The 12,302-nt window shown below is 42.1% G+C and overlaps 1 protein-coding gene across 1 annotated transcript; it reads right to left on the bottom strand.

Annotated features, from left to right (window-relative positions):
- Positions 1-10,459: 10,459 nt before the first annotated feature.
- On the bottom strand, positions 10,460-11,266 carry LOC124461986. The gene has a single exon (XM_047013387.1). The coding sequence runs from the start codon at positions 11,264-11,266 to the stop codon at positions 10,460-10,462; it is 807 nt and encodes a 268-aa protein (XP_046869343.1).
- Positions 11,267-12,302: the final 1,036 nt, after the last annotated feature.

Here is a 12,302-nt window from a genome sequence, read left to right as displayed (position 1 = left end):
GGCGTACCAGACTGTCGTGAAGCGCTTGCATATAGACAAGAATCCGTCATGCCCTGCATCCCCCGCTTCACCCACACATAGAGGAACTCGACATAGTCCGGAAACTCAAACCAGCGAAGGCTCCGGGACCCGACGGAACCAAACAAATACTCAAGATCGCGGTCTCTCTACAGGCTGGAAAAAGCAGAACCTAGTTTTGCTAACGAAGCCAGGGAAAACTTCGCTCGAAGCGTCTTCGTTCAGACCGATCTGCCTCCTGGACACGGCAGGCAAAGTCCTTGAGTCCCTCATTTGCGCAAGGCTTAGCTCAGCCATCGAAGCCAACAGAGGACTTTCGGAGCAGCAGTTCAGTTTTCGGAAGGCTAAGTCCACAACGGATGCCATTGCACGCGTGGTTAACATTGCGCCGGACGCGATCGCCGGGGCTAGATGGAAAGGGGGGTCGAAACAGTATTGTCTGGTACCCACCCTAGAAATAAGAAACGCCTTCAACTCGTCGGCCTCCAGTTGGCAGCTGACAAGACGGAGGCAGTGCTTATCAGTAGCAGGAAGACTGTGGAATCTGCGAAAGTACGGGAGGGCAGCGCTATGATAGAATCCAAGAGGGCCATTAAATATCTCGGCGTTCTACTGGACACAAGGCTCAGTTTCAGGGAGCATCTACAACATGCTGGAGAAACACGCGTGGCCCGAGGCAAGGACGACTGCTACTGCTCTGTACCGTCACCACATCGACGGCCCTTTACGCAGCACCAGCGTGGATCGACGGTATGAAGGTGAAATGCTACCGACGAGGTCTCGAAGCAACCCACCTGCTAAGCGCTATAAGAGTCTGCAGTACATTTCGCACGATCTCGGATGAAGCGGCGCTCGTCATCGCAGGAATGATGCCGATCGACGAACAGGCAGCGATGGACCGGGAGCAACGCGCAGCCTAGCGCGGCAACAGAGCATGCGGAGGTGTCAAGACGCTGGGACACCTCGACCAAGGTGGAAGGTGGGCTCATACGCTAAACACGGCGTGGTAAACCATTACCTCACCCAACTGCTGACTGGTCACGGCTGCTTCAGGATATATCTGAAGAGATTCAGCCACGAAACTTCGGACGAATGCACCTGGTCCGGCAGCGGAATACCCGAAGCCTCCGAGCATGTTTTGCTGTATTGCCCCAGGTTTGAAGCGGCAAGATTTTCCCTGGAATGTGCAATGGGGCATCGCGCAACACTGGAAAGTTTGACCAGGCTGATGGTCGCTGATCACCGAGCCTAGGATGCCGTCAGCACTTTCGCGTCGGTGGTGATGAAGGAGCTCAGAATGATGGCCCTGTGAAGCAGTACCCAAAAGTAGTCCCGCTTGTACTGTACTGTTCTTTGATTTGTAACGAAATAATTTATTGTTTGTATTAAAGTATAGGATATAGTTGTAAACTATCAACCTAACTATATTTTACAAGCACTGGCAAACTAAGGCCTTCGGCTTGACTAGGCCACTTAGACAACTCATCTACCGAGGACTGCAATTTATTGTTTATTAAATTCTTTTCTTTATATGTTACGTTAAGATGTTGTTAAAAAAAAAAAAACGAGACCAGGAAAACGACTGGGAACAGATAAATTTTAAACAAAATTAATTAATAGAGTCAGAAGATAAACAAGTCGAAATTAACAACGAATTGCAAGAGAAATTGAATGCAACAACAAATTCCAAAAACGAATTAAGTATAACAGAAAATGTCATCCACGAACACTTCTATGAAACCATCCTAGCAAAAACAGAATAGTCATTTCAGACCTCAATAATTTAAATGTTACAACAACTTTAGCAAAAGCGAATTTATTAAACCCAATAATCCCGATGTCAATGAAATGACCAACAAAAATCTCACCAATCAAATGTCCTCACCCAGATTTTGTGTGTAAAATAATCAGCCTTTACCCCGTAGATCGGGATAACATAATTTTATATTTGAATAACAGAAACGTAGTTGCTGATTGTGGTACGGAGCTATTCCCAGTCGAGGGTTGCCAAATGGCAGTAACCACAACATTCTGCAAAAGATCGCCCACAAATGGCTGCACACAACAACGAACCAAGCCCAAGCCCATTGTTGCTCCCAACCAGTCCATCTGGAACCTTTAATCATTGTGGTCGAAAAAATTATTATCATTAACAAAGTCAGCAACAAAAAAAGGGGTGAATGGAACTTACTTGGTGACATTCAGCGACAAGATCATCATCAACCGAACAACGTTTGTAATCAAATATGACGTGCTCAGAAAGAAACCAATGGTGTTAGTGGAGTCATAAATCAACATTACGAAGTACCGGGAACAGTTAAGCCTGCATTTCCTCCACGAACTGAGCATCAACAACCACCGGCATATGACCGCACTATGCTCACAACTAATATCGGGCCATGTACTGAGCAGCAGCATCACTGTTAAGGGGGTCCCAATTTGGTTTGCCATCTATCTGGTCGTTCGCAGAGATGCGAGTTAGTGACAACACTGCATAAATTTTGACGTACAGAAGTCCGGAGACGGCCTGTTGAGCGGCAGCGCTTGAGCCGATTTATATTGAATGTAACTTGTGTTCTATTTATCCGATCAGATTCAAATTTTGGGATCTGAGCTTTTATATCCAATACTATTGGATTATTATATTGGTAAATTTCATGGGAATACTCCAACTTCTGCAAAAATATTTCTTCTAGAACTATATGATATAGTAATGATTTTCATACTTTATCTTACACGGGTAATAAAACACACCCAAAAATTTCATTCCGATAGCTGTTTTTCCTAAAAAGGATAACAGATAGAGACATCAAATTTGGTTTATATACTCGTTTAGTTAGCGCGCAGAAAATAATTGTTCCAACTTTTTGCCACGCCCCCTTCCACCCCCGCAATTCACATAAAACTGATTTTCTTAAAACTATGAAAGCTACCGACATTAAATTTCGTATGTAAGCTACCTTAATACACGCGCAGATATTGACTATTTAAAAAATCGAATGCCCATTTCCTCACCCGCAAATTAAACAAAACCGATTTTCGCCCATGTAAGCTAGCTTAATAGACGCGCAGATATTGACTATTTAAAAAATCGAATGCCCATTTCCGCCCCCGCAAATTAAACAAACCCGATTTTTTCGAAAACTAACATAGCTGAAGTCACCAAATTTAGTATGTATACTGGCTTAGTATGCGCGCAGAATTAGTATATTTTAATATGTTGCCACGCCCACTTTCGCCTCCATAATTTAGAAAAAACCGATTGGCTCTTGCAATTTTTTGACCATCGCGATTAAATTTGGCAGACTAATAAATCTTATCTATTTCTACCAAACTACCAAATTTGATTGAAATCGGACTAGAAACATGCAAAATATGCGTATGAACGTATTTTGCTACGCGATTCATAAGGGCAGAATTGGCCGTTGGCTAGTGGCGGCGTGGTGTGTTTGTAGAGTGAGCGAGATAGCATATGGTATGAGGCATGTTGAAATAATTTAATAGACATACATTTGGTTTTCGAAATTTTAAATATTTGTTTCACCTAGTGTATGGTATACCCAAGTCGGCGAGTCGACTTACTTACGTCATTTTAATTTGATTTCATTAATTATCTTTTAGATAAAAAACTGCATATTGATAACTCTCATTTTATTTGTGTAATTGAATTTTTTTTACACCTTTGCAAAACGACACTATAAGAACTTCATGGTAGAGCAGTAAAAACTATCGATTTAACAGCATCTCTAATGTAATTTCGATCGAAAGTATTTTGCTGCTCTATAATTGTTGATATTGTGACTGATGATGAACAATTCGGAACAAAAATTTATAACTACTATATATAAGTTACTACCTACTATATATAAGTTACCATGGACAAGAGGAAATAGCGGATGCAACTGCGATATTGGCAGTGGCCACGATCGCTGGGTAGCAGTCCAAGCGTCAAATCTGGAGTGATGCCACTCGGTTGGTTGATGTCGTTGGGCTTGGCTACCCTCGTGAGCTGTCAATCGTCTTTCTTTTCTTTTCCGGTCTCTGCCCCGTACAAGACGCATCGCTCGTAACAAATATAAGAACTAATCTTAAAAATAAGTGGCAATCCGTTCATCTAGAAACCAAAATAAGCTTGCAACAAATAAATAAAAACGAATATTAAAAATCTTTAATATAATTGGCGCCCAACCTAAGACGAGAAGCAGCCCCAACCAAGAAGCAAAAAACCCACCAAATACCGCCTGCCCCAATTCAGCAACAACAGGGTATACAAAAAGAAAGATCAAAATGTAAGTGAGATTTTGTAGTTTGAATAAATGAATCTTGGATTCTTGAAAACTCAATGATTCGCTTGGCATTAGGGGTGGTTAGTTAACTAAAACGTTGTTTTAACTAATTCCAAAACTAAATTGTGCACCAACCATTAGAAAAAAAGCTTTAAACTATTAAACAATATTTGTTCCCGTCTTTTCATGTGGAGGAATTATAAGAAAAATATCAAAGAAGCTAACATCGGCTATGCCGAAGTTTACATACCCTTGCAGTCCTAGGTAATAATAATTTTACATGTTTGTTTTCTGCAACTCAATTCATCAATATACAAACAAAACAATTTTACTCTCTATTTTACAATTTGTTCTTCTACCCTCATTCCCAAAGCAAAGCAACGCACGCATACACATACAGTTTATGTAGCGTCTGTGTATGTATGCATGTACTCTGTTGATGACGAAAGATGTAGTAGACAGTAAGCAGCGCTGCCGGCAGAGCTGGGAACAGAGACGATTATTATATTGACTGTAACTTGTGTTATATTTATCCGATCACATTCAAATTTTGGGATCTGGGGTTTTATATCACATATGTAAATTTCATAGCATACTCCAATTTTTATAAAAATGTTTCTTCTAGTTCTTCTAGAGCTATATTATATAGTGGTCCGATCCTGATGGTTTTCATACTTTATTTTTCCCGGGTAATAAAAAACCCCGAAAACAAATTTCAGCCCGATAGCTCCTAAGACGGCTGAGTAAAACGCATACGCACAGACGGACGGACAGACGGACATGGCTATATCAACTCAGCTTCTCATGCTGATCAAGAATACATATATTTTATGGGGTCGGAAACGTCACCTTCTGTGCCAACGCACATATGCAAACATCTGACCAATTTTATAATACCCTCTGCAAGGGTATAAATATGGATAGTAGTGACGAGAAAGAAACGTTACCATGCAGTTGGCATTATAAGGAATAAAGTAAAAGGTGCCGCTAGTTCCACTCTGGAGTCGTACAACACTGTTAAGATGTCGACACTACACTTCTTTGTGTCGGGACTTAAGAAATCCCTCAGGGTAGTGGTACTGCCAGCAAAGTCCAAAGATTTGCCCACTGCGCTAGCATTAGCAGACGTGGCCGAAGTAACCCATGACTACGCAGCTTTCGCTGCAAGCTTTGCGCGGACTACCAAAGAAAAGACTCACGGCCCCTTTGAATAAAAAAATCTAAGTTTTAGAAATAATGCTAATCAGAATAATTACTCGGAAAATAGCCAAAGGGCATATAAAAAGACTCCCCATAATAATAGGGTTCAGGAAAAACCAAACAATGAAGGGAAACCACCACAAATTCCTGTGGTTCAGGCGTTTACAACACCACAGACCATGGAGGTCGATCCCTCTTCAAAGTATAGGCAAGCAACCAGATATTCGGGAAACAAATCCACAAAATCTGGATATGGGTCGAAAAAGCTGGTAACGACTTGTCAGATGGTGAGAAAACTTGTAATTTTTAGGAAACACTCCCTTCTACCGTTCATCACAAGAACAGTAGAAGAGAAAACAATTAAATTGCTTATCAATACGGGGGCCTAAAAAAATTATATTCGACCCATGGCCGTGTTGGCTAACGGCTGCGCCCTTGCGGAGCCCAAAACTGCTCGCTTTATATGATGCGGTCTTATGATGATTTCCACCGAGGCGGCTTTGAGGCACTTGCGATTGGGAAGAAATGAGATGACCAGGCTGACTTCAATCCAGTTGCTTTATTTTCTTAACCTAAAACTAAAGTACAATTGTCGACGTTCATTAATCCCTTGACTGTCTTCAAAGTCACCACTCTCACTAGTCCATCGGGTCCTGCATATGTCTCCATAACACGACCTAGAGGCCATTGATGAGAAGGGAATCGCTCGTCCCTGATGATCACTATACATCCAACTGTTAGATTTTCCTTGGTCTGCAGCAATTTTGGTCTCCTTTGTAATCGTGATAAATATTCCGAATTCCATCTTCTCCAAAACTGTCGTGCATAATATTGACAATTCTTCCATCGATCAATCAGAGTAACTGTAGTCAATTCCGGAGCAGGAGGTGCTAAAGGCGCTTCACCGATCAGAAAGTGACCAGGTGTTAATACCATTAAATCGTCAGGATCCTTTGATAGGGGACATAACGGTTTTGAATTTAAACAAGACTCAATCTGTGCCAACACAGTTGCCATTTCCTCGAATGTTAAAACTTGTTCTCCGAGAGTTCTTTTCAGATCATACTTTATGGACTTCACTCCAGCCTCCCACAATCCACCAAAGTGTGGCGCCGATGGTGGGTTGAAATGCCAGTTAATTCCTTTTCTCAATAATGTTGGCGCAATATGTTTCGTAGTGCACGAACAATATGCCAGTTTGTCCACTTGCAATTTTTTGTTGGCTCCAACAAAATTAGCACCGCAGTCACTATAAACGTCTGTGCATAGGCCACGTCTGCCAATGAAACGGTTAAATGCTCCTATAAACGCATCTGATGTCAGATCTCCAACTGGTTCCTAATGAATGGCCTTTGTCACTAGACATACGAACACAGCAATATATCCCTTCTGGGATACAAGTCCTCTTCCTTTGCAGGGCGAAATATTTACGGGTCCAGCGTAGTTCACTCCAACGGATGAGAATGCTCTAGAAGGGCGTACCCGTACTGCTGGTAACATTCCCATTTTCTGACCTGCAAATTGAGGCTTCATCTTAAAACATGTGATACATTTATGAATTCCAAACCGAACTGCATTAACAGTCCAGAGTTTCTTCCTTATAAAATTCAGCGTTAGTGAGGTTCCACCATGCATGCAGACCAGACCAGAGAAAGGATGATAATACGGTAATATATAAGGATATTTTTCATTTATGGGCAACAGGGAATTTTGGAGCCTGCCTCCGAGACGTAAAACACGTTCGTTCGAATCAAAATACGGATTAAGAGACAGTAGTATGCTGTCCTTTGGTATTACCCTTCCTTCCGATAGCGCCTTCCATTCCTCTGAATGGAATTTAACTCTTAAAACAATCCTTCTGCACCATCCTAATCAATTCACGTAGGCCCTCTTCTAATTCCATAATTGAGAGTCCTAATCTTCTTCGTTCTGCCACAGATGTACGACAATTATATACGAAACGTTTTATATATGACATAATCCAGACGAGTCGTGTATACGATGAATACTTGTTGATAAATGCTACACTTGGCATTTCTTCCACTGATATCTTATGGCACTTCACCTTTCTGACTTCAGTGTCAACAACCGACAGGGAATCCTGATCAATAGCGTTACAAGGCTATTTGATGTCCGATCCTTGTAACCATGATGGCCCATGCCACCATAATTCACACGATGCCAACTTGGTTGCACTCATGCCACGGCTTAGATAATCTGCAGGGTTATCTTTCGAGGCGACGTGTCTCCATTGCCTTTCGTCTGAGATTTCGAGGATTTTGTTTATTCGATTGGACACAAATACTTTCCAGTTGGCAGCTCCACCACGGATCCAACTGATGGTTATCATAGAATCTGACCAAAAAATAGTGTTCGAATAATTAATTTTAATTCTTAGATTCTCTTTTAGAAACTTATACATTTTGGCTGCTTCAAGCGCAGCACATAACTCTGCCCTAGTTATGGTTAGTTGTTGTTTCCTTGGCGATACTCTCCCCTTTGACAATAGCAAGTCTGTGTGATACTTATCCTTTCCAATTGGGAAGCGCAAGTAAGCCGCAGCTCCATATGCTCGTGACGAGGCATCGCAAAACAGGTGCACTTCAGCCACACCACCCGGTAGCCCCCATGTAACATGCCGTGGTATTCGTATAGTTACTATGTTTGGTAAGTCTTTCACGAATTTCTCCCATTCTCTCTTAATAGTGTCCGGTAGTGTGCTATCACAGCCAATTTTCTCCTTCCACAGTTGTTGCATGAGAATTTTCGATCAAACAGTCGTGCAATTGCTGACTGTAGGTGAGCTCTTTGGTGCAACGACATGCAAAGCAAAACGGAACTCATCTTCTTTGGGACTCCAGTATAGACCTAAAGTGCGAATAGTATCATTCCCTTCCATGTGTAACAATCCGATGCTTTGATTCTCGCTGCTCAACTGGTATGCTCTCTAATAGCTTTGGGCAATTACTCGCCCACTTCCGTAGTTCGAATATACCACTACGAAGCATTCCAATCACTTGGTTCTTGATATCCTCCATTTCTGCAATACTGTCGCCACCAGACAGTATTTCATCTACATAAATAAATCATAAGATTTATAACATGCACCGCCAGTGGATACTTCTCGCATTCATCCATAGCTAATTGTTTCATAACTCTTATGGCTTAAAAAGGTGCGGAGCTCGTTCCAAATATCACCGTTGTGCAGGCATATTCTGCCACATAATCACTAGTGTCCGGATTCCATAGAATACTTTGGTACTGCGCGTCGTCGGGTGGAATATTAATACATCTGTACATTTTTGCAACATCCGCCATAAATACCCCATTTTAGCCCTCACCAATTGAGAATGATTCCTTGAAGATGTACGTGCAATTTTGGACCTATTGCTAGAATCTCATTATGTGATTTTCCATTACTCGTCTTGCTCGATCCATCGAAGACAACTCGTACCTTCGTAGTTGATGATGATTCCTTTATGACTGGGTGATGCGATAGGTAACAATGATCGACTCCCCCCAATGCAGGATTGCCCGTCTTGCTAGCCCGGACGTTACACGGTCCATGTGACCCAGCTCCTCATTAATCGTGCCAACATAAGCGTTCTTCAAACTTGCATCGGTACGGAACCGTCTGTCCAGAGAATGTAATCGTTTTAGCGCGCCCTTATATGATTCTCCAATTACCATTGATTCGTCCAAGTAAGTAAGAAAAGGAAGACGAACAACATATTTCCTAGACGGCATTCGGCTATGTGTCTTAACGAATAAATCTTCGCACCAGTTATCCTCTACTGAAACCCTACGTGGCTCCTCGTCGAATTGTTCTAGCTCCCAAAACTTACATAACAATTGCTAAAGTATCTCATCAGCTTCCTTCTTTCGTACCGTTATGGTGTAGGACGATCTCCTACGAGCTTCTTAATTCTTTTTTCCTGATACAATGTGTCCTAAATGCGTATTTTGCGCCAGAGGCATACCACGTGTTCCTCGATGCACTTCTTCTAACATCAGCTCATCGTAGACGTCATTTCCCAGCAATATATCAACTCCTTGTAGACTGAAGAAGTTAGGGTCGGCCAACGGTAAGCCCTTCAGATGAGTCCACTCTTCAAACGGCAGTCGTTTGATTGGCATGCGCTTACCCACTAGAGATATTACTGACGCGAGCAGCTTGAATTTCGCATGTGGGTTGTAGATTGATCTTATTACTAGCTCCACCTCTGCTGCCGCATCTGTAATTTTTGTATCTGCTAATCCAGTAATCGTGATGTGAGCCTGTTTGCGCCGTAAACGTAGCTGCTGAGCTGCATTCTCTGAAATGAACGAAACTTGTGAACCTTGATCCAAAAACGCTCTAAACTGTAAGGGATAGCCTTCTATCGACTCTACCCACACCATTGCTGTTGGTAATAAAACCTCGTCTTTATGCCTTACCGCAATTTCTGTTGTACTCTTTCCAATTAAAGCATTCGCAGATGCTGTTGGGATAACTCCCTTCCTTAGTGTGCCAACCGACCTCTCGCATCCTGACTTGTTCACATGGAGTAGTGTATGATGCCGTCCTTGACATTTTTCATAATTTACCGCACTGTCAGATGCATCTATTCGGTGATTTTGTCTAATGCATATAAAACACAGTCGATGCCTCACTACACATGCCTTTCGTTCCGATAGCCTCATCTCCTGGAATATCCTACATACTCCGATCAGGTGTGCATCTCCTTGACACACAATGCATAGGTCTGTCTAACAAATGAAGCCTTTGTGTAGTTCTGGTTAACTCGTAACCCATGTACACCTGGCTTTGCATTCCGATGTCTATCCCGTGATAGAGTTCCCTCGATATTACCTGCTGACGCCGTAATCATTGTTCTGTACTGATACTGACTGAGCTCCTCAAAGCTCGGCATTTTCTGCGTTGAAGATATTGACCGCTTCCAATTCACTCTTAATTAATTCGGTAATCTCTTCATCATGTAGTATACTAAAATTTCAGACTGTTGTCGCACATTCACACCAGTCTTCTCCAATGAATTCACACATGAGCGGGAAGTTTGCACAAATCTTCTCAAACTTTCCGCATCTCCATATTTTATTGGTAATTGCTGATCGAACACATCCATGTAATGTAAAAATAACATTTGTTTGTTATCATACAAATTCATCAACATTCTCCAAGCCACTTCATAGTTCGCCGCTATTAGCGTTAGATGTTCAATATCCTTTGCTGCGTCTCCAACCAATGAATCCTTCAAATAATGAAAACGATGTAAGACCGTCAGCTTGTCGCAGTGGTGTACTCTTGTTAAAAACACCTCTTTAAACGCCGGCCACTCAATAAATTTCCCGCTCAAGGTAGGCAGTTTAACTGTTGGGAGTTTCACTTCCTCCAAACATGGTCCCATTTGTTCATGCACCGTCTGATGCAAACAAGACTCATCAAATGCAGTCGACGCCGGGATTCTCCGATCCTTATGTCTCTGCAACTTATTTCGAATCTCAGCTACTCCCATTATGTAGGTTTCTTCGAAACAGTCTCTGATGTCTTTGTCAAAATATCTGCCCTTTATCTCCGCATTATCTCGTTCTTGCTCCAGTTGGTGATGATTGCGCTGAAAATCTGCGTGAAGGTGGGCAATCGAGTCCAATCTGGCTTCCAGATGACTCTCGGTGTGTCCCGACTCCTCCGATTTATACCGCGCCAATGACTTCTCCAGCGAAGTGAGCAATGTGATTTGCTCCGTAGCCAACGGTAACATTTTTTCGGCCATAATGAACACCTACCCAAACACATCAACGCTAAATTGTACTCACCCGAATCAGTCTATCCACTCTAAATCCAATCGCCAAGATCATTCCTCCCGGGTTTCGGCACCAAAAATATGTTGGCTAACGGCTGCGCCCTTGCGGAGCCCCAAACTGCTCGTTTTATATGATGCGGCCTTCGGATGATTTCCACCGAGGCGGCTTTGAGGCACTTGCGATTGGGAAGAAATGAGATGACCAGGTTGACTTCAATCCAGTTGCTTTATTTTCTTAACCTAAAACTAAAGTACAATTGTTGACGGGCACAGAAGGTGCAACCGCATCGACCGAGATTAATTTCAAGAGTAAAATTCAAGTACAGCAAACCACACTGTCTTTTACAAAATTCAAAGTTTGGAAATTTCCATAGAAGAAATAAGAAAGAGAAGAATTGAAGGAACGGATCTCCAAGTTTGTCACTTCAAAGTAACTTGCGCTGTTCTTGGTCTCTCTCTTCGTTCGTTTTCTCTTTTCAGCAAAGAGAGTCTGGCTTCAGTTGCAGCCCAAACAGGCCGTATTAAATTTTATTACCCACCGCAGAAAAACCTTTTGTTGTCAGAGCCATAAATGGGACCTTAAAGGTAACCAAAAAATGTCCAATACATATTTTCGGTCTTAAAGCGCACTTCTTTTTGATAAATATCCCAAAAGGTTTTGACGGCATAATTGGTTTTGAGCTCTTAAAAAAGGTTGAAGCAACTATCGATCTATTAAACAACCAAATAATTACAAAAAATGGCTCTGAGTCCATTCATTTTACAAGAGTGGAAAGAGTGTCAGGCATAAAAAGAGTATATGGTTCTCTAGGCTTGAGGAGTGGCTTCCCCGCTCATGGTTTGTTTGACACATAAAAGCTGTTCTTAAAATAATTATCAGCCAGCGAGGCTTTTATATGCGTAGCTGCTTGGCTTGTGTTCCGTTTTGGTTGCCAGGAAATTAAATATCTTAGCCCTAATGATGAATGGGTTAAATTAATTTTAGTCTTTAACT

Source organism: Drosophila willistoni, unplaced genomic scaffold, assembly GCF_018902025.1.
Source record: "Drosophila willistoni isolate 14030-0811.24 unplaced genomic scaffold, UCI_dwil_1.1 Seg793, whole genome shotgun sequence".
NCBI classification, from domain to species: domain Eukaryota; kingdom Metazoa; phylum Arthropoda; class Insecta; order Diptera; family Drosophilidae; genus Drosophila; species Drosophila willistoni.
Note: the sequence above shows the minus strand (reverse complement) of the source record. Positions and strands in the feature narration are given on the sequence as shown.